The sequence below is a fragment of the Sturnira hondurensis genome, unplaced genomic scaffold (genome assembly GCF_014824575.4).
Source record: "Sturnira hondurensis isolate 20B ecotype Veracruz unplaced genomic scaffold, ASM1482457v3 Scaffold0019234, whole genome shotgun sequence".
In the NCBI taxonomy this organism is placed as follows: Eukaryota; Metazoa; Chordata; class Mammalia; order Chiroptera; family Phyllostomidae; genus Sturnira; species Sturnira hondurensis.
In genome coordinates this window covers 507221-529887 of record NW_028091865.1, presented here as the reverse complement: position 1 = coordinate 529887, position 22667 = coordinate 507221, and the positions used below count along the sequence as shown (strand labels likewise).

Here is a 22667-nt window from a genome sequence, read left to right as displayed (position 1 = left end):
GTCCTGTGGGATTCGGGAGGCTGCACCTTCCGCTCCGAAGACCTGGCTCTCGTCCACCCGCTGCCCAGCGACCGGCGTCATCCCTCAGTCACATAGAGGTGACCGGGCACTGGAGAACGGAAGACAGAAACGGACACCCAGGGGTGTAGGGGGTCAGGAAACCCATGTTGGGAGTGGAACCTGCCGCCCGGGCAGGGCAGGGTGCTGCGCGCATGGGGGGCAGGGGAACAGAAAACGGGAACTGGGAAGGGGGTGGGCCTGCCCAGGGCCAGCCAGCTGGGCCAGGGGGAGCCACCACAGGGCTCGGCAAGGTGCCCCCGCAACTAGAGTCCTCAGCGGGTGATGGGGCTCAGCTCATGGGCTGAGCCAGCAGGGCAGGGCCTGGGAAGCCTTCCTCCTCAAGCTCCCGGTGCCCGGGCGGTGGGCTGGGAGTGACAACCCCAGACACACCTGCACCACTCTGCCCGCCCCCGACCTCAGGGGGAGGATGCTGCTGGATCAGACACTCCCAAGCACTGGCTCTGAGGTGCGTTCGTCAATGTGATGGACAGGTGCCCTGGAACCTGCTCATCAACGTGATTGGCAGGTGCCCTCTGCTCTCTGTGGGGACCCAGCAGACTGGCCCGCCCAGAGCAGCCCCAGGCTGAAAACCCTGTGTTTGCTCTTCACCAGCAGCTGTCGGGGGACGGGGGTCTTTCCTGCCACTTTCAGGGACTGTGCTGGACAGCGGTGACCCCACATTCATCTCGCTGGAAGTCCGGGAACAAGGCCTCATGGAAACAGGGGGTTTGCAGATGAGACTTGGCGACGGATCGGAGAGGAGGGCGTCCTGCGTCAGGGTGGCCCTGCGTCCAATGACTGTGTCCTGAGAAGAGACAGAAGAGGAGACGCAGACACAGACACGGAGGAGAAGCCACAGGGAGACGGAGGCGGAGACGGGAGGGATGTGGCCACCAGCCCAGGGACACCTGGGTGACCTCAGACGCCTGGTCTCCAGGATGCGGGGAGGGTGAATGTCTGTCGTTTGAAGTCTGCATTGTGGTCAGTTATTTTAGCTGCCCCTGAACCCTCCTGGGATAATCCCGTTTCCCTTTTCTTCTCCCCACGCTCCCCACTCAGCCCTGCCCCTCGTCCGGGTCCCCAACCCCAGTCACGCACACACAGGTGCCTGTCCATTTCCGAACCTGCCAGCCACCCACACAGCCGTGGACCGACTTCCCAGGTTCTGATGTGGGAAGTTGGAACCCACGCACAGACATGTGTGCCCATCAGAGACCCCATGGGGGTCAAGTTCATGCACAAAGCCGTCACTTCTGTTTCCACCAGACACTTATCTGGACGGTCCTCTCGCGGCGGGCGCCCCACCCGGCCGTCACCGCCGGCGCGGTTGTGGAGGGGGATTGCGACACGGGGCATCTTTCGGTCCCAACCCCAGCTGGCACCCACGATAAGGGCAGCCCCTTCCCAGAAAACACACCTTGCCCTCTGCTCGGAAACAATTTTGAAAGATTTAGCCGTCCTTTATCTCGGCTCCGCCCCACCCGAGAGTGTCCAGTGCGAACAGTAAAAATGCGCCTCGTCATCCCCGGCTGTGGTCCCTTGTGAAACGTCGGTTGCTTCACTGCCGAGCACTGGCTGGGTGGGAACACTTCTTCTCTGAGTGGGAGAAGCCCCACCCACGCGTACGGGCAGCGCGTGGGTGCCGGGAATGACAGCAGGCAGGGCTGACCTGAAATCAGCCTAGCTCGCCCCGCCCAGCTCTGCTGCCGTCCGGGTCTCCCCGCGCCGCTGGCTCACACACGTGCCGAGACCCCTGGCGGTAGATTCAACCATGACCGGAAACGCACAAACGTGAGCCCCCAGGAAACCGGCCGGGACGGTCATCTGTCGTTGTGTTCAGAGGCCTGGGGGTGCCTGGGACCTGCCCCCGCGGGGGATTGTTTGACGCCCTTTTCCTCAATGACTTTGCTCAGCGTTAAAGGTGTGTTAGCGACCGATAGAAGGGAGAGAGAGTGAGAGAACACATAAATGGATGCACAGGATGGGCCCGCCCACCCAGTGGAATATTACTCGGCCAGGAACAGGAGCGAGGGAGGCTCTGACCCAGGCTGCAGCGTGGACGGGCCTTGAACACAGGAGGCTCCGTGAGAGACCCCAGACAGCCATGGTCCCGTGGGGTCTTATTCTATTTATAAGAAATGTCCAGAGGACTCCAAACCACGGGGACAGAGAGGAGGTCAGTAGTTGCCATCGGCATGGGGACAGGGTCTGTTTGGGGGTGACAAGAATGTGCTGGAGTGGGGTGGTGGTGGTGGTTGGTCCCCGTTGTGACTTTACCTCGTGTCACTGGTGGTAATTGTCATGTCATCTGTATTCTTCCTGGAGAGACAGAGAGACACGGATGGACATCAGACCTTTCTGTGCGCAGAAACAGTCCTGGGGACAATACTGAGGATGTCCCCCAGGGTGGCCTGACGCCCGAATCGACTCTGTAGTGTGTTCTGAGAGCGGCAGGCATGTTTCCATGAGCTTGCGTCTGAGAACCGCGCCGCGCTGTGAAGTCCCCGTCCCCGAACACGGACGAGTGCTGGGAAGACCCTCCATCCTCAGGGTCCAGGCCATACCCACAGCCGGGGGCTCGGAGCCTGGGCCACTCAGAGCTGCCAAGGTGGCCACTGTGTGGACAGCCCGATGGACGGCCGGAGCTTCGGGCCGGTGCGTTCAGGGTGGGGGTCAGGGTGGACGGTGCGGGGGCACGGCCAGTCCGGGTGTGTGAACGCGAGGTGGCGGGTGCCCACCCGGGCTTCCCCAGGGCCTGCCGGGCCCCCACGCCAGGGGACAGGGGCCCAGTGGGGTTCCAGTGGAGCGCACCCCCTTCCCCCATCACCCCTTACCAGGGGAGAGGGTTCGAGCAAAGCCCTGGGTGTCTGAAGGCCGGGCTTCTTCTCTGCCCGTGGCCCAGGATGCACAGAGCTGTTTTACGGGGGGGGGGGGACTCTTCCCTCCAATTGTGGGACCCCGACCTCCAGCCAGCAAGTCGGGGTGTGTGACTACAAAGAACCGAGCCCCTCCCCTCCCTGGAACCCACCTGGCAGGTGCTCTCCTGCGCTGGGGCGCCCACACCCCGACTTCTGCTTTCTGCTTCTGAAAACAAACGGCACCTGTTCCGTCGCCACCGGTTTCTCTGTGTGGATGGTGGACCCTGCAGCGTCCCTCCAGGGAAGAAGCTCTCGAGAGAAAACCTCCTTCACGGCACGGGCGCCCCCTTTGCGGCCACAGGGAGAGGCACGTGTGTGCGCCCCGGGCGGTGTGGGGGCGCAGAGGACAACGCCACGCCAGCTCCACCCAGCCTTCCACGCTTGGTTGGTGCGTTCCCACGTCAGAACGCGCCGTGCACACCTGACTTTTGTGTCGCGTGCACGAGCTTATTTTCCCGGCAGAAACGGGCTTTTTAAACAGTCACAAGTACACACACAGCAGACTGAAACTTTCCTGACGTTTGATGACGAGCACGCTGGACGTCCTGGGGTCAGATTCTCGTGGGGGGGGTGTGTCTGTAAACACACATGCACACACACGAGCAGAGGCCACACACACGCACACCCTCTCCCACACACCCATGCACCTACGATGGCGCACATGCATCCACACACGGGCACACACGCCACCTCACGCCGTACCACGTATGTTCCCATTCTGCAGAAGCGACGCTGTGCATAGGCCCCCACAGGCAAATACAGGACAAGGTCCCCTTTCCGAGCCCCGTGCTGCCCAAGCTGGTCTCTCCACAAACACGGAGGCAGTCCTGCAACTGCTCGGAACCCACCTCCGTCCGAGGGCACGGGGCTGCCTGTCCCTGGGCTGCAGGTGGGACGGTCTGGGACGGACGAGCTGTTAGAAGCCCACGGAGGACAGCGGATAGCACGACGGCGAGCTTTTGGAAACAAGTGTACATAGACCACACCTGCCAGTCCTGTTACACACACGCTTTGCTTTATTTCATGTTCTTGGTGGCGGATACCAGGCGCCCGGTCACAGTGCCATCGGATACATAGCCATTGGACAGGACAGTGTGGCTCCCACGCAGGTGGGGACAGCAGCCCCCTTCACCCCAAACCTGCACTAAAGCTTTCACAGGAGGACGGACTGTGCCTCCCCGCCCCCCCAAAAAAAAGCAACAATGGAACTAATTGGGAAGCCACGACGCTCAGCCCAGAGCGCTGAGCGTGCCGCCTTGGCCCCAGGGAGCTTTCTCTGTCCCAGCCCTGCCCTCCGCCCTCCGCCTCTCGTCCCCACCCATGGGTGGCAGAGCTGCCTCGGGCATTTGTCACCCCCCGGCCCCCACCAGGGAAAACTGCTCTGAAGTGCTCCCTTAGTCGTGTCCACGGTCTGCATATCTTATCGCTTTGAGAGTTGCCGCTGCATCGCGACCTCGGGCGATCAGGCGTGTCTCCTTTTCCAAATGTGAGCTCATTCACCTGCCAGGCGCTTCAGAGCAACTGGCAGGGCCACCTCCCATGGGGAGGCGCACAGAAGCGAGGGGCTGGGCAGGGCACAGGCAAGCAGGTAAGAAAGACCAGGACGTGGCCGGGATCCCCGGGGGGGGGGCGCGGGGGACTCTCAACTCCAGGCAGAAGCTCTACACGTCGAGGGCAGGACGCTCACAACGGGTGTTTTCGGAGCTGGGGCGGCGCCGGGTCCGCGGGATCTGTGGGCTCTGCTGGTCCGCTCACACAGGGCAGCATTTCCTCCACGGCGACAATGTCCTCGGCTTCCTGCATGCTCGGTGGCCGGTGGCCCCCGTCCCACGTGATCTAAGAGGGGACACGGCACAGCAGAGGCCACCCGCTGGTGTCCTTGGGTCGCAAAACGGGAGAAGGACCAGCACTCCCAGGAGCCCAAAGGTCCAGCGGGGAAATAGACCAGCAGAGTGCACAGCACACAGTGGAATATGACGCAGCCCCGAACAGGAGCGAGGCTGTGACGCGGGCTGCCGCGTGGACAGGCCTTGAGCATGGAAGGCTCCGTGAGAGACACCAGACACCCACGGCCCCGTGGGGTCTTCCTCTATCTATAAGAAATGTCCAGAGGACACCAAAGCACAGGGACAGAGAGGGGTCAGTGGCCCCGGGGCCTACTCACCACGGGGGAGGTGGCAAAGCTGTCCACCAGCTCCGTCTTCACCTGCGGCACCGGCGGGAACAGCGTCCGCCTCAGGGGCCACCTGCCGGGGAGAGAGGGCACGTGGCGGCCTCCTGTGCTCACAGCCGGGGGTGAGGCGATGCTGGGGGTGGGGGGCCTCTTTGGCTTCCTGGCGGCCCAGCCACCAGCAGGGAGTCGCTGAGTGTAGGAGGCTGCGTGGAGACACGGAGAACCCTGACCGGGCATGCTGGCTGGGAGTCCTGGGGCCTCATCCCTGTAGCAAGTGGACTCTGGACCCCCGTGGGGCCACCCACCCCCCGGGGCACAGGGACCCCAGCTGGGAGGCGCAGAAAACGCCTGCTGCCCCCTGGTGGCTGCCGTGAGCAAGGACAGGCTCAGCCCTGTCCCCACCGTGCAGGGGGCTCAGCTGTTTGGGTAGCACCTCAGTGTGGACGTGCTACTGGGGAGCGGGGGTCCCTGCCTATCGCTGGGAGCTCAGAGCTGTCTTGGGGACACAGGTCATTCTGTGCCGAGACCCCCGGCTTCACGTCTGCGTGAGAAATCCTGGCATCCGTCACAGCCCTCCTCCACGTGCAAAGTGACATGTCCACCCCTCCGTGAAAGGGTTTCCATGGAGACAGGACAGAGCCTTTACTGAGGTCCTCGACCACGGCTCCTCGGGAGCGCTGACTCAGGCTGGCGCCGACCTGACGTCCCCATGGAATAGCACTCGTGGCCTGTTTTAATGCCCTCAGGGTGCGAGGCATCCGACGTGTGAGGCAGCTCCTCGGGGCCGGCGGCTGCGGCCTCCGCCCGTGTGGTCATTTCCTGCTTCTCCTGGTCTCAGATGCCAACCTGTGGACCCCCTCTGCACGGCATCCCCGGGCACAGGACGCGTTCCCGGTACAGGGGCTTTGTCTATTCTGTGGTTTACAAGGGCGCGTTTCGGAAACCGCGGCACCCGCCGCACGCAGCGGGGTGGGAGTCTTCGGACCTCGGTGCTGGGGCAGAGCCGGCGTGGAAGGAAGCCCCGTGGTGGTGCCGGGGTCCACCCCACCCCCCACCCCCGTTCGCCTCTCCCAGCTCTCGGCACTTCCATTGGCTTCCGTGTCGGGGTTCTCCCACTCTGCTCGCTCTGTGTCACTTGGGTCCTCTGTGTCCGCCTCCCTCCACGGGGCACCGTGTTTACAAGTTGTCCGGGGTGGGGGGAGGGGGGAAACTCACCTTGTACAGAGCACCGTCAGGATGGAGATGACCAGAACCACTGCCCCCACCAGCAGCCCCACCAGGGCCAAGGAGGTGCCGCTGACCTCCGGCTCTGGGTGGCCTGCCGGGCAGTAGAGAGAAGGACAGAGGGTCAGAAGGCACCAGACCTCAGGGTCCACGCGTCAGCCCCCTCCTCCCATGGCACGATCAGATGGTGAGGTGAGATTCTGGTCGAGGGAAGCGGGGCCGGACCCAGGGGGAGACGGGACTTCCAGACAGCGGCCCCCGAGCGGGCTGGAAACGTGATTAGTGACGAATCTGTCCTTCCCCAGGTGCTACGTCCACCCCGCCTCACTAAATGCCCGTTTTCCCCATGCCCTGCTGATAAGACAGAGCTCCCTGAGTACGTTTCCACGAGGCCACAATGCCACGTGATGCTTCCCTTCTCGGTGGGTGTTTACTTTCAACACTGCATCGACATCGCCAAAGGAATGAATGTGTAACTGTGAAATGGGAAGGCTGGGGCAGTGTGTGTGTGTGTGTGTGTGTGTGTGTGTGTGTGTGTGTGTAGCTTGGACCACTTCTTGACCCAGGAAGCTGCTGCCTAGGAGGAAAGAGGCTTGCACTCTCGGGTGAGGGGGCGTTGAGTGGGGTGCTCCGTGGGGCAGCTTTTCTGCCCCCCAGCAGGTGTCTACACAGAACTCACGCCCTGTCGGCCCCTGGGACACCCGGGGGTCTCAGACGCCTGGTCTCCAGGACAGAGGACCGGAGGGACGCGGCGCCCAGCCGGAGGCGGCTCTCACCGAAACGCAGCGTGGGGCTCCACTCGCTCCACAAGGCGCTGGGCACCGTCCTGGCTCTCAGGCGGACCGCGTGCCTGCCTCTGACCGCCACCCCAGGCACCGCGTACACATTCCTCTCCTGTCCGCGTTGGGAAACCTTCCAAAGCAAAGCAGGACTGTGGCGACCGGCAGGCGGGGGCGACGGACCCAGATGGGGAGGAGGCAGGAGCGGGAGCGGGACAGTCGCGCCCTGTGTCGCCGCTGACGTCCCCTCCTCCACCCAGACCCGCCCCCCACGGTCTCCTCCGCACCCTGTGTGCCCCGTCTCAGGCCCAGACGGGAGGGATGTGAGGGGCCCCCTGCACGTCTGGGTCTCACAGCCCCACCTGCCCCCCTGTGTTGCGTCCACATCAGGGTGAGTCCCCTGTGCCATCGGAGGGGGGTCCGGTTACACAGCCCCGGGGACAAGAGCCGTGTGGGCAGTGTTTCCGTGGCACCGCTGCCGTCAGAATCAGAACGTGCACGTCTTGCAGCGATTCCACCCAGTGTCCTCAGAGGTCTGGCCCAGCCTGGAGGGGCGTGACTGGGCAGGACAGACACAGCTCCTGGGCGTCCACAGCTTGCGATGCGTCTGCAGAGCCCGGTCGGGAGGGTGGACGATGACCAGGGTCTGCAGAGCCCCGAGCGCCGTGGACACGCTGCAGGCTGTTCCTCTCAGCTCAGGGAACTGAGTGTGCTTCTCTTGCATTTGCGCCGTGTGCCGTCCCCGACGGTGGCTTTTATCGGCGGCTCTGTTCAGACGCGGCAGGTCCCAGGCTGCCTCCTATCTTACTCACCACAGCCGCACGGGCAGCTGCCCAAAGGCAGGCGGACTGGGAGATCCCCGGCCACCAAGGAGCACCCGGGTATCCCCGGGCTGGTGGCCACGTCCCTCCCGTCTCTGCCTCCGTCTCCACGTGGCTTCTCCTCTGGGTCTGCGTCTCCTCTTCTGTCTCTTCTAAGGACACTGTCACTGGACGCAGGGCCACCCTGACCCAGGACGCCCTCCTCTCAGACCCTTCACTCTTCCCACCTGCAGACACCCTGTTTGCAGGTGAGGTCCCATCCTGAGGGGCCAGGCAGGCGTGCATTTGGGGTGCACACAGTTCATGGCACCGCAGTTGGAACCGGAAATGCCAAAGGGGCCGCCTTATCCAGCAGCACGAAGAACTCGGCTTCTCCCTCCAAACCCAAACCCTGGTGAGCCTGGAAGGGGGCGCCGGCCCGACCCCTGCAGTCGAGCTGAGGGACCCACGCAGGGAGGGCTGGACTGGGAGGGCCGACGGCCACGGCACGGACGTCACACAGAGGAGAACAGATACTTACGGGGTCTTCCCAGGAAGAGGCGCCCTGAGAAAGCAGACGAGAGGGAGACAGTGAGAGGCTGCGTTTGCAACGTTGGATTCCAACGCAGGACCCCCACCCCCACCAAAGAACCCCAGAACCGGTGCCAACACTCTTCGCAACCGAAACTATTTCAAGGATCCAGCAGAGGCAGAAAGAAGTTTCTGGGGTGCTCCCCGTATCTGGCTGAAAGCAGGAAACACGGGGGGGGGGACGCGGACCCGTGAATTCCTTTTTTGGGGTCAGTTCACTCCCGGGAAGGAAAGGGAGGGAATCTGCCCCCCGTCACGTCTCCTGGGGAGACACCAGACACCCACGTGTTTTGTGGCCACAAGAAAACAGACAAGGTCACTCCTCCCCTGGGTAAACAAACCCCCCCCCATTTTCTTGCCTCTCATTTGCCTTCGCTAAAAAAAAAAAAATACATGCTTTCCTCCCAGAGAACTTTATTCCCTCCCTCTTTTTCCTCCTATTGAGGTAGGTAGATAAACCCCAAACTTTAGCTGTTTGAGGACTCGGTTGTTTTGTGAGCTGCCCAGGGCGCAGAAACACACGTTGCCTTTTTGGCTAATGCTCGTTCATCCGCTGTTTGTCGGTTTAACGCGCACGCCCCCCCCNAGACCGCCCCCCCCCCCCCCCCCCCCCCCCCCCGTGCAGAGCCTCACAGGGCAGAGGAGATGTTTTTGCACCGAGCGTACAGCACCCTTTCTCTGAGTTGAGCTCCAGCCAGTGCGGGGATGTGCCCCGGGGACCTTACGAGGGGCAGCGGAAGGAGAGTGTGTAGGGAGGACCGTTCGGTCTCTCAGTGAATGGGTAAGTGGGCCTCGTGCTGGGAGGGTCTCAGGCCCTGAGCCATCCTGCAGGGCGGGTGTGCACAATGCGCGTGCCGGGCACTCTGCTGAAAGCACACCTGGCTGAGCGTGGCGGCTGACCCTTCCCTTGACGGGTACAGTTCTGGCTGCAGAGGGTCCCCCCGAGCCTGCAGTTCCTAAGCGAGACGGCGCCGATGCAGGGGACACCTGGGCCAGCCTGGCGCAGGTGAGTGTGAAGCCGCCTGCTGAGGTCTCTTGTCTAAGGTCACCTGTGATTTCACCTGGCCGAGGTCACCTGTGCGTGTCCTGTGGGAGGTGACATGTTTGAGGTCACCCAAGTGAGAGGCCTGTATGATGGGACCTGTCTGAGGTCACCTGCGTCCGCCCTTCCCGGAGGCCACGTCCAGGGCCCCGATTTCAATCCCAGAACAAGCCAAAGCCATGGGAAGAGTGTTCATTCGTCAGGAACACAATCGCACCCTCGTCCGAAAGGGCAAAATACTCCCAAACGCATTTCACGGGAAAAGAACGAGATGGAGATGCTGATGACTATGAGCCAACCCATCAAAAGTGGAAGAAAACTGAAATAAGTAGAAACACCGCCGCCCCCCCCCACCCCGCATTCAGAGGTCAGCAGACTTTGTCCGGTGATTCAATGCCCTCTCTATCAAAATTGCAACAGCATTTTTTTTGTTGTTGTTGTTTGCTCTGTGCAATTGCACCCACCCATCCCAAAATTCACATTTAGTGGCAAAGACCCCCGAGCAACCAAAGCCATCTCCACTGGAAGTCGCCACACGTCCGGACCTCCACAGTCCCCCCCGAAGCAACAGGAATCCAAATGGCGTCCAGACGGACACACAGACGGGCGGGATAAAACAGGGAGCCCAGAATGGACCCCATGTGGGTGGCCAGAGGGTTGTGGAAAGGCCGAGAACTGCGGGCCGAGAGGTGACCTTCAGAACAAATGGGGTGGGCACCACCAGACCTCGTCCTACCAGGGGACAGGCACGGGGCCTCAGCCTCCCACCAAACAGGGAAGTCCTCGCTCTGTGCATCTGAGACGTAGTAAACATAAGCAAGCATCAGAGGCTGGAACCCGTGGACCAGAGCGCAGCTAGGACCACACCACGGGCCACGCCGAGTGGTTTCTGAGCTCTCACACCAAAAGCTTAAGAAGGAGAAGAGAAAGAAATAGCCGGGCTTCCTCGGACAGTAGCAGATGTCCCTTTGAGGGCAAAGAGAGGGTGCGGGTCTAGGTGGAGCCCCACGGTGGAGCAGACCGGGAGCTCCCGTCAGTGACGGTGTGACCGCAGACGGGAGAAAACGGGAGGAGCCCTCGGCGCGGCCCCGGCCCCCTGGCCCGGGCCCTCACCGCCACTTGGATGTCCACTTCGTAGCACAGGCTGCTCCAGGAGAGGTCGAACCGCATCTTGGGGTTGTCCCAGTGGAGAACATGGTGGGAGCCGTTGAAGTCCACCGTCAGGTTGGCTGGGGGGTTCAACTTCTCTAGGGAAAAGCACAACCGGAGACAGCTCGAGGACGTGTGCACGGGTCCAGCGCCCGGGACGTCACGGCGTGCCTCGGATGCGTCGCGGCCTCTGTTTCATGTTTCTGGCCTAAAAGGGAGATGCCACGCCCCAGCCTCCGCGCCTCCCGGTTGCCGGCGAGACCTCCCTCCTTTTCCGTCTCTCGTCTCTTCCCCGACAACGCCCCGGGGCCCACTCAGCCACCCCCTATGTCCAGCCAACCACGCGGGCTGACCCCTTGTCATCCCGACCTCCTCCAAGTGCCCAGCTAAGGAACACCCGCCGCCCTCCCCCCCACCCCCAGCCCATGCACCAGATGGTCGGCCTGCAACCCCACAGCACGCAGATGGGGCCTCTGCCGGAAGGAGAGAAACGCGTGTATTCAACCAGGAATGCAAATAAAATGCTGACACACAGTCCCCAACGCGCGCGTTTGGAGGGCCCCCAGTGACCCGTGGTACGGGGGCCTCTCCTCTGGGTTCCCCGATAATCGTGTTTACGCACGGGTTCCACATCAGCCATTTTTCCCGCTCCCTAAATTTCATTGGTCTCCCCCAAAATCAACACTCTGGGAAACTCTTACAGCCATTATTACCAGGGTAAAAAGCGGGCACAGAGATAAACTGGCGTATCTTCCAGCAGAGACGGAAGACGTATAGGTAGATACACTCGGCCTCCTCGCACAACCGAGAGAGAGGGACAATGACAAATTGAAAGACAAAAAAATAACCAGAACTGCCAGGAAATCAAATTGTAAGGAAACCCCGACAACCAAGGAGTTAAAGAAGAAACCTTCATCCAGACCGGTGGGAGGGGTGGAGACGGGCAGCCGGGCGGAGAGGACTCATGGGAAGGCAGGGGCCGGCGGACCTGGGCAAGGTGGTGGCTGGCACAGTGGGCGGTCCCACATTTGTGTGCAGAGAAACCGGGAGGAACAACTGGGGGGGCAAGATGGACCATGCAACCCAGGGGTCCAGCGTGTGACAATGAAGCCTCAGCCTGCAGACTGAGAAAACCTGGGGGGGGGGGTTTGAGGTGGTGGGAGAAACTCCCAGCCTCGCAGGAGAGTTGGGTGGACAGACCCACAGGGTCCTAGGATGTCCACAAACCACCCACCTGGGAATCAGCACCAGGAGGGCCCAGTTGGCTCGCGGGTAATGGAGGGAGTGACTGCAGTCTGGCAGAGAGTGGAGCAAGCCTCCTTGCTCCCTCTTGGACCCCGGCCCCACATACAGCATCACAAAGCAGCAAGGTGGGTCGCCCCGTCCGGGCTCTGCCCCTTCTATGTAACAGGCGTGCTAAGACGAAGAAATAGGGCTCAAAGGAAAGAACAGATCAAAGTTCAAAAAGTAGGACTCAAGGAGGAGGAAGGAGCCAACCTACCAGATGCAGAGTTCAAAACACTGGTAATCAGGATGCTCACAGATTCAGCTGAGTAAAGTGAAGTACAGGAAAATGCACAGGGAACCAACAGTGACGGGAAAGAAACCAGGACTCAGATCAATGGTGTGGACCAGAAGGAAGAAAGAAACAGCCAGCCAGAGCAGAGTGAAGGAACAAGAATTCAAAAAAAATGGAGAGAGGCTTGGGAACCCTCCAGGACAACTTTAAATGTTCCAACATCTGAATCATAGGGGTGCCAGAAGGAGAAAAAGAAGAGCAAGAAATGGAAAACTTATTGGAACAAATAATAAAGGAGAACTTCCCCAGTCTGGCAAAGGAAATAGACTTCCAGGAAATCCAGGAAGCTCAGAGAGTCCCAAAGAAGTTGAACCCAAGGAGGAACACACCAAGGAGCCTCATCATTACATTAGCCAAGATGAAAATGAAGGAGAGAATCTTAAAAGCAGCAAGAGATAAGGGGACAGTCGCCTCCAAAGGAGTGCCCATCAGATAGCCATGTCAAACTCCTTTTCGCCAGGGGCCTCATCAGCCTCCCGGTTGCCTTCAAAGGGCTGAATGGAATGTTAGGACTGTATACATGTCACTACTCCTTAACAGTTAATCAAGAGTTTGGTGCTGCCTCTGGGGAGAAATAAGGGGCGGGGCCGGATAAAACCGGGGCGGGGGAGGGGGGCGGGATTCGGGCCACGGGCCTTGTGTTTGCCACTTGTGCCGTAAGTCTATGGGCTGATTTCTCCAAAGAGACCTTGCAGGCAAGAAGGGGCTGGAAAGAAGTATTCCAGGTCATGAAAGGCAAGGACCTACATCCAAGATGGCTCTATCCAGCAAAGCTTTCATTTAGAATGGAAGGGCAGATAAAGTGCTTCTCAGATAAGGTCAAATTCAAGGAGTTCCTCATCACCAAGCCCTTCTTATAGGAAATGTTAAAGGGACTTGTCTAAGAAAAAGAAGATAAAAATAGGAACAGTGAAAGGACAGCAAACTCACAGTTATTAACCACCACACCTAAAACAAAAGCAAACTAAGCAAACAACTAGAACAGGAACAGAATCACAGAAATGGAGATCACGTGGAGGGTTATCAGCAGAAAAGGGGGAGGGGAGACTGGGGGAAGGGTACAGATAATAAGAAGCATAGAAGGTAGTTAGAAAATAGACAGGGGGAGGGTAAGAATAGCACGGGAAATGGAGAAGCCAAAGAACTTCTGTGTGTGACCCATGGACATGAAGTCAGATCTGGGGGGGGGGCGTTATTGGGAGGGCAAGCACTGAACCTACTTCACTGAACGTGAACTAGGGTGGAGGGGAATAAAGGGGAGACAAAAATGGGACAACTGTAGCAGTCAATAAAATATTTAAATGTAAAAAATAGACTCTTTCCTAAGGGAAAGAAAGAAGATAGATTGGCACTAAGGCCCTTACTAAGGTCATCCCCAAGTTCCTCTGGAAAGCCCCTATACCGACCATTTCTAGAAGTGCAGACCTACTGTGCGTCTCTGCTCACTTCCTCCCCATTCATCGTGCTCTGTTAAAATGGTAGGTAGGTGCTTGCATCGAACCACTTTTGGGGGGTGGCGGGGTTCGTTTTATTTCTATAAAGCTGTCCCATGCATGGAAAAGGTAAAAGTTAAACACACCGTGTTCACGTCGCATGTGTGAGTTGCTTCCACACCCCCCCGTCCTGGAACCTCAGAGGGTGGAGAAAAGCCTTCTTCTTCCCTTGTAGTCCCCAAAGCACAGGACGACTGTGGTGTGCCTCAGTTCAAAGGGGTGGGACCGCTAAGCTTTGTTGGGGGGGGGGGTGCACTTAAAGGACAGAGCCGTCGGCCCCAAGTTCAAGGTTAATGCAACAGCCGTACATCTGGGAGAGTGTCTTCCAACACAAACGCACATAAAAGGGACCGAGGACGTTGACCCGTGGATGGACATGCTGTGGCCGAAGAGTATCCTTGTATTTCCCCTAGACGTGACGACCTAGCCTGTGCTCCCTCGGTGTTCTAGGAAGTCCCTAGGAGATCACCACCATCGATGTCGGAAAGGTCTTGGGGCTGCAGGGGAAGCTCTTGAATGCAGGACAGCGGCATGCAGCTGTCCTGATTTCCCACCGCCCGGCCCGGGTGTGAGCACCCCACCTCCCCCTCCGCGTGTTTTTCGGGCCCTGGTTCTCCACCCTAGGATGCCGCTCAGTGCTGGCACCAACCACGACGACAGTGACTGGAAGATGCTTCCCTGGGGTTGGGGGTGGGGGGAGAAGCACCGTCACGCGCAACTTCGCCTCACCCATTTTAATGGCTTTCATCGGAGGGAAGTCCACAAACTGGATTCCGGTCTCTCTGCTGGCTCCGTTCAGCAGGAAACGGTAGGTGTCTGTGGGCTGTGCCTCTGGGAGCGCGCCGAAATGACAGCCCACCTGCGTCCCTGTGTCGTCCAGGATGTAGCGGGGGCACTCCACTTGGTCATCGTCCCTATAATTTCGGAAAAACACCGAGGGAGAGGCATGGCACTGGCCACAGCACCCCCTCACTTCCAGCCCCACCTTCGGAAAACCCTCCGAAAAAGGGACAAAGAGAAGGGAAGGAATTCTGTCACTGAATACGCATGGGAACCTCAGGGGATGCGCGGGCCAGGTCACTGCAAAGACCTGGCCAAGGTAGGAAGAAATGCCGGCTTCTCAGAGAGTGGGGCGAGACACCCCCTGGCTCTCCCTCCTCGGACACAGCGACCATTTCCACGGCCCGCGAGGACGGAAGAAGCATTTTGCCCAGGAAAGAGGGGAAGCGGAATTGCACCCCTTTCCCCTTTGGTGTTCTCTCTCCCTCGCTCTTTGGACACGGCCAAGCCCTGGAAGCGAGAGCCCTGGGTTGAGGGGACTGGCCAGAAGCTTCGGCAGCTTGTGAGTTTGGGGGCCCCAGACAGGCCCCAGATGCTGGGCAGGCCCTCCCCCCCGGCTCACCGGCAGGCCCAGCAGTACAGCTGGTACTGGACGTCCCCCGGCGCGGCGGGGCCCGGCGCCCAGCTGCAGTCCAGGAACTGCACGTTAGAGATGACGCAGGAGAAGTTCACGGCCCCGGACCCTTCCCGGCCTGGGAGGACAACGGAAGGCGCGTCAGCGAGGGCGCCCCCAGTATCCGCGGTCCCTCCGCGGGGAGGCCAGCGCCCTGCGCTGCTGCACAGGACCGCGGGAGTGCGGCGAGGCGCCCTCACCTGGATTGTGGAAGTGCAGCGCGCACCGGAAGGGGGCGCCGTCCGCGGTGCCGTTCACGGTCAGCGTGGCGCCCCGGTGCAGCACGGCGTTGGGGAAGTGGCAGAAGTACGCGTCCTGGTCTCCAGGCTGCGGGAGGCAGAGTGAGAGGCAGGCGCGCCACCCGCGACGCGCGCTCCCGCGCACCCGCGCACCCGGTTCCGTCTGGGACCGCGCCCCCCAGAGGTGTTGCGCGTCCCGTCGCGACTTTGGGTCCCCACGAGTTTTGTAGGAAGGCCTCCGCGTGCCTTCGATGGCACCATGAACATCGTTAGCAACTGCGCATATACAGTTTTTATTCCATATGCAACGATAAAATACATATTATTTTATTTAAACGATATGAATAAAATAATACATTTTAAAAATATTTTAATATTAAAAATATATACATAATACTATATTATGTTTTCAATATATTATTTTATTCATTTAATAAAAACATATTTATTAACATATATTTCAAAATAATATATTTTATTATAAACAAATATATTTATAAAATAATATAAATGTACTTTAATAGATTTTTAAATAGAATTATTACTTTAAAATGTATTTAAATATATTGTTTATAACGGATTATATTTAAAATACATTTTAAAATAATAATTATAAAGTATTTTAAAATAGATTTAAAATAACACATATTTAAAAATACATTGTTTTATTTATTCATTAAACTTTATTTAATGAATAAATAAAATACATTGATTAAAACAATAGAAAATAAAATTCTATATCCATCGGTGACTTATATATGAATATGTACCATAAAATTATATATATACTCTATCTATAAATATATATTAGATAGTTTTGTTATTGTATGGATAATAAAAAGACAGGGAGAAAAATGACACGCGTTCTCGCTTCTCAGTCAGCCCCCGTCCATTTAGTTTGCAGGCCCCCCGGCACAGCACCTGACAGGGCCCAGCCCGGCCTTCAGGTCCTCACCCCTCTGAAAGGCCCACCTGCTAGTCACATCGCCTCGCGCATTTAGGGCTTTGGCATTCGGATTTTGGGAGGGGGGCAGCCTCCCGTCTACGGCAGCTGCACCCCCGGGGGCAGAGCTCGACCAGCGTTCCCACATGCCAACCCCACAGCAGAGCCAGGGCCTGGCACCGGCCGCCTGGACCTCGCCCGCCTTCTCCCCGCACCCCCCGTCCCCACCAGGTGCCTGAGTTGACCTTCATGCGTGCAGTGTAAGGACAAATGCTCGGCCTCTGCCTGGCCCCCCAACTCAGCTGGGGCGGGGCCCCCTCTGACCTGTGACCCCAGGAGGTCCCATGCCACCTCCCTGCAGATATCCCGGAAAGAGGTCGCCCTGCTCCAGCGGTCGCTGTCACCTGCTTCCTCCTGGCACAGCCCCGCTTCGGACACAAAGAAGCAACGACCCTCGCAGCTTTACCTCGACAAGGGAAATGCAGTGGGCCGTCCCCACTCGGTGGCACCAAAGACTCCCACTCCTGTTCGTCTCGACCAAATGCCCGTGACGCACAGAGGGCCTTGTGGGGACAGATGAACGCACAGAGAGACCACGGCAGAGGACCACGCACAAAGCGGGACCGCCGACCCCCCACCTGCGGAACCCGGGCAGGAAGCAGGAAGCAGATGGCACCCTGTCCTGCGAACCAGGGAGCTAACTAACTACACAGATGCTTTTGCAACCATCGGGCAGGGCTGGATGAACAATGGAGAAATGTCCTTACCTTGGTGCCCGCTTCCACCAGGGCACCAATGCAAAAACGAAACCAAAAAAGCTCATGGGCACCCCTCACCAGCTACAGGGATATACCCCCCCGCTGGTAGTCAGCTGCCCACATCTGCTCCAGGCCCCCCGGCCCCCTCCACTAGGGCAAAGTGCAGGGGGCAGAATGCCACCCCTCGTCGGGGCAAAGCTGCGTTCCGGCTGGAGGCAAATGGGCAACCGACAGAGGCAGAAAGACGCCCTACCTGGAGTTGCCTGGACCTCGCAAAAGCGGAGACATCTGAGAAATAAGGACGGCCACAGAGGCCCCATCAGGGGACATCAGCGACCACGAAGGAAACGGAAACCCAGCCCCCAAAAGGAGCTCCGTGAACACACCCACTGCAGACCCCTGGTCTGTCAACGGTTTCCGTTACCCATCGGCCTTCCCACAGCTCACTGCCCCTGGGGAACCAAACGCCTGGTTGGGTCCCTCTCCTTCCTCTGATGCCTCCCCACGCCGGGTCCAATGTTTAACCCCGTGTGAAATTTGTACGCCGTTTCCACTGTTTTCCCGTCTCTTGCCAGTCTAATTGGCAGGCCCCCGCGCAACCGCACCTCCCAGGGCGGACAAGGGTGTGTTTCCTCACCCTCACCAGGAGGGGGCGTCCGCGCTCCCCTTTTCATGGTGCACGTCTATCACCACAGGCCTCCCACTCACTAACACCTAAATCTATTTTCTTTGCCTTGCCCCTCGGGAGAGGGGTTTTCTGGGTAGCGAGGGGGATTGGTTGTTAATTCCATTTTTCTACCAGCGCTCAGGGACCTCTCAGGAATGGGCTGCGTCAGACCCCTTTGTATAGGGACGTCAGGGGACATGTCACCCTGAGGACACAGAGAGCCCCCACGGCCCACACTCGGGGGTGTGTGTTCTCCGGCCGACTTTCCGGAGGAAGGTTCTGGAAGCAGCCAGGGGGCAGCAGAAACATCGGACCCCCGTGCGTCCGGCACAGGTGTCTATCCGTTTCTAAGGAGCTTTTAAAGAAGGTTGGAGGGAGCCGGGCGTGTGCCTGGTGAGGACTGGGCACGTCACCTCGGCGGTGGGTCGGAAGCTGACGTTGTCCCTACTTCCAAGAGGGCAAGGAAATGCCCGCCTTGTGCTCACACGTTTCCGTTAGGGAACACGCCAGGCTACAGCGGCGTGCTCTCCCGGAGAAGCTCGTCCGTCTCCTTAAAAGCTGGGGAGACTCCGGGCACTTGTGCACCCCAAGAATGTGTCCTCAGGGGCAGGACGTCCCCTGTGCAAATGGGGCAAGAAGCCTGGGTCCTGCCTCCCCGCTTCTTGTGAGAGTTTGGTGGGCAGCTCTAGTTTCTACTCATTTGGAAAGGGGCTAGTTTGATTTTAACGTCCCTTCAAGACCGTAACGTGCACGCCAAGGGCTGTGGCCTGCTGGCCATCAAGCAATGCCCAGTGTGCACGTCACACCCTGGTGTCCTACTTAGTCTTCGTTGACACGGTCTGCTGCCCTGGCGGGAGATTTTAGGTCCTTATATTTTGTTCCCTACTAGAACGTTTCAGAAAAAAATTTTTAATTATTGTACTGTGGTCAGTGAGGGCAGACAGTCGTCCGTTGTCCTCTGTGGGAAGTGTGCGGCTCGGCAGCACGGGGGACATTCACAATGTTGTGTGGCCCTGCGGGTGATTTGGACATTGTCACCCGCCCCCCCCGGGAAGCCTCACACAGTATCCCGTAGCGGAAATCTCAGGTTACGGTGACAAAGGGCGGCCAAGGGGTGGGCACTCACTACGGGAGCCTCTCCCTCCTCGGCCAGATGGGAGCCTGGTGACCAGAGTCGTGATATGCGTTCCGATTTCTCCAAAACCAACAGACACCTCGGTGGCGTGAACCTATATATTGTATATGTGCCAAATCCATGGGGATGGGGGGTGGGGGTGACAACAGCCCTGCCTGCCGTGGCTCAGTGGATTGCCTGCCAGCCTGTAAAACAAGGGGTGGCAGGTTCGAATCCCAGTCCGGGCGCATGCCTGGGTTGTGGGCCAGGTCCCCAGTAGGGGGCGTGCAAGAGGCAACCACACATGGATGTGTTTCTCCTCTTCTCTTTCTCCCTCCCTCCCCCTCTAAAAATAAAGTAAAATCTTAAACAAAAAACCAAAGCGACAACCAAAGGCAGTATAGCCATCAGCCACCAGCCTTGAACCTCGAACTCTGAGAACCGCTCAAGGCCTTTCTATAAAATGCAAGGATACAGTGTCAGTGCGGGTAAAAACTGTCTACACTGTATCCTTTCAGGAGCAGGCAGGGAAAAGAAAATCGGTGTGCGACCCAGCCACCTGAGACCGGAGTCCTCCGCAACAACGTAACATTTGCTAACCGCCGGGCAGCCACAGAGGAACAACAAGGATGTTTCGAATATTTCCTATGGGGGGGGGGGGGTGGGCAACTGTAACTCTGTAGCAGGAGACCGAAGCCTAAAGGGGCTCCTGGAATTCTTCAACTGCCGAAGAGAGAGAGAACTAACTCATCAGTGAATCCAAGCCGTGTACACATAGAAAGAACCTTCTTGGCACCACAGGTGTCCGGAGCCCTCGTCACTCAAGACCAAAGGCGATACGATCTCTAACCATTTTCTGGACCTGCCTGCCAGAGGCATCACTCTGGGGAAGAAGCGTCCTACAAAGGTTCTAACACGTATCGAGAAACTCCCAGGAGCGCTGTACTTAAATGGCTATTTTTTTCGGACCATTTTTATCCGGTACCTGAGGGGCGGAAGGGAAGTCCTGGCCCCACATCGGGCCTGCTTCCTCAGCCTGCTGACAGTGACCTTGGGGGGTGAGCTGCCTGGGTCGCGTCCGCCAGATGGTCAGTCCTAAAGCCCCCATCCCTTCTCCCCCACCTGTCTCTTCTCCACAGGTATCGCCCTTTGTTAAAACGCCTTGTCCATAAGCTCCCGAGTCTATCCGCTCCTTTGCAGTTTTAACTTCTTTTCCTATGTAAACCTTAAGCGCAGGAACCAAAGGGTATGCTTGTTGCCATGTCTCTCTCTCTTTTTCTCCCTCGTTTAATGGGCAGCACCCCCCCTCCCCCGTCACGGAGCCTAGGAGACCAAGGAAATGTTTTTTTCCTCTTCTGCAAGAGCCCCACAAGGAGGAATTTGGATCCGGGGGAGGACCGAGGAGGCATTTCAGGGACATTCGAGATTTACGAGGAGCAAAGCCCCTGGGCAGCAAGGCTGAGAACGCACCTCGGGGCTCCCCCTGGTGGAGGAGTGGGGAGGCGTGTCGATTTGGCACTGCTGCTCGGTGACAGTTCCCTGGGAAGTCCAGGTTAACGTTTTCGTCCATGGATCCAGCTCCATGTTCCTTATGGGAAATGCGTTTTCCTCTGCTGCAGGTTAAAACGGAACAAACTAAAACACTCTCCGAGTGAGACCCTTCCTTGGGGAGGGCACGTGATTACCACAGAAGGGAGGCATTTTCGAAGCGTCCGGGATGGATCGTGATGTTTTGGTGAGCTTTTTTCTTTACGGAGGCCACATTCTGATAAGATACAACGGACCGTGCTGAAGAGAGCAATTCAGACATCTATGGGCACGTCAAAGGTTCTCAGAGACACTTGTCACCAGGGAATGCAAAGAACACCTGGAGGAGGAGCCCCTCCACCCCCAGGACACTAGCTGTGACAACCACAATTGTATCAAATGGGAAACAATTATTGGGCACCACGTGGAGACATTGCAATCGGCTGTACGTTGTGGGTGGGAATGTGCAGTGAGCTATCACTCGCTCACTTTGTATTTTATTTGTGTGTGTGTGGGGGGGGGGTGATTGCGTTTATTTAGCCTAGAAATTACGATGCATAGGGTAACCCACATTGAGACTTCTCTTTACATTGCGAATTGAGACGTAAGGGACAGGTAACATTGTATCAGTCAAATGCACCACCTCTTGGTTTGATGAATGCGTGTGTGCGTGCGTGTGTGGGCGGGGCGGGGGGTATACACCCAAGGGCAGAAGCGGTCCCAGTGACATTGTCACTGTACTGGAGCAGCTAGAGTCACTGTGGGAGCGGCACGTCACATCCCCGGGACGTATTTTGTGCAGGAAGTATGTACCTTTTGCCCCCCGACACCCACTTCCCCCGAGGTCTGCTGCGAGTGGGCGGGCAGGGTGCCTTCCGGGCGTTCGTCCCCTGTGAGCTGGGGTCCCGGGTGGAGGAGGGCGTGGACTGCAAAAGGATTTTCAAAGGCAAATACAGGCATGACGATGTCCAGTGCCAGGTGGGTGCTGGAAATATTAGGGGCGGGAGGGGGGCGCACTTGGCACCCCACATCCATGGGTAACCTCTACGTCGGGCGCCTGAAACTAACACACCGTAATATCGAACATCAACTCTAATTGAACAATAGAGTTAAAAGATACATAAAACTGAAGAGCAAATGAAAAATACTAAAAAAGCAGATGTTGCATTCTTTTTTAAACGCGGAAAATTGGGGGCGGGACTCTCTCCACCTCCTCTCTTTTCTCAGAGTTTCTCTCCGTGTCCCCTCGGGATGGATACGACTTTTTCAAATGGCTCAATGCACCCGTGGGCAGGTGTCGGGAGCACCTGTCAGGGGATCCCAGAACGCCTGTCTCCTGCGAGGAAAAGCGTCTGGCTTCAGTGGCACCCACGGCGCGCCCAGCATAGGGCGTGTGTGGTTACGACCCCGGGGCGGGGGGCACGGGGACCTGCCATTCAGGCTGGGTGCTCCGTCAATGCCAAGACTGTTGTCTCCCTCCGCCGCCTCTGTGGACAGCTTTTCCACGTCGGCAGGAGACTGCGTTTCCTACCTGTCCCCAGCCCAGGCGGCAGGTCTGACGCCCCCTCCCCCCGCGCTGCATTGGCGGTTTGGCGTATGCAGCTGGAACCGGGGACCTTGCATTCTTCAGGAGGGAGGAAAAGGCACGCACGCGCATCTGGAGTGATTAGCACAGCGAGGGGCTGCGGGTCACGGCCCGTCCTCCCCCGTTCGGGGGTCGGGGAACTTGCCTGCACCTACCCGGGAGGGGGTCTGCACAGCGCGCCGAGGTCAGCGGCACCACCAGGAGGCTGGCGAAGCCCAACACGAAGGCCATGTCCGCACTCCCAGCTGGACCTGCACGTGCAAGGAGGGGACACCCTCAGTCAGAGATCACCAGACTGCAAGGGAAGCACACCCCGAGGTCATCCCAGGGCTCTTTGGGCTCCTGCCCTGGGAGTCTGTCCCTGGCCCCCCATCCCTGGCCACCTCTGCTCCAGATTCCTCTCCCCCATGCGCTCAGAACCCAAGAGTGTCAGCTGATCTTCTTGTAGGGAGCAGCTGAAAAGTGAGAATGGGGAGGCCGCCAGTGGGAAAAAGAAGGGAGATGTGATGAGGGTGCAGGTCCACAGCAGCCGCTCTGCACTACGAGGCGCCTCTGTCTAAGGCTGCCCGGGAC

The 22667-nt window shown here is 58.4% G+C and overlaps 1 protein-coding gene across 1 annotated transcript; it reads right to left on the bottom strand.

Moving 5' to 3' along the window:
• Nucleotides 1-4280: 4280 nt before the first annotated feature.
• Nucleotides 4281-22345, bottom strand: LOC118974345 (granulocyte-macrophage colony-stimulating factor receptor subunit alpha-like). The gene is made up of 10 exons (XM_037027729.1): nt 22250-22345; nt 20453-20595; nt 15462-15588; nt 15211-15340; nt 14538-14722; nt 10701-10834; nt 7152-7554; nt 6367-6469; nt 5143-5224; nt 4281-4814 (listed from the first exon to the last, which is right to left on the bottom strand). Exons 1-10 carry the CDS (start codon nt 22323-22325, stop codon nt 4662-4664), a joined length of 1536 nt encoding a protein of 511 aa, XP_036883624.1. The 5' UTR covers nt 22326-22345; the 3' UTR covers nt 4281-4661.
• Nucleotides 22346-22667: the final 322 nt, after the last annotated feature.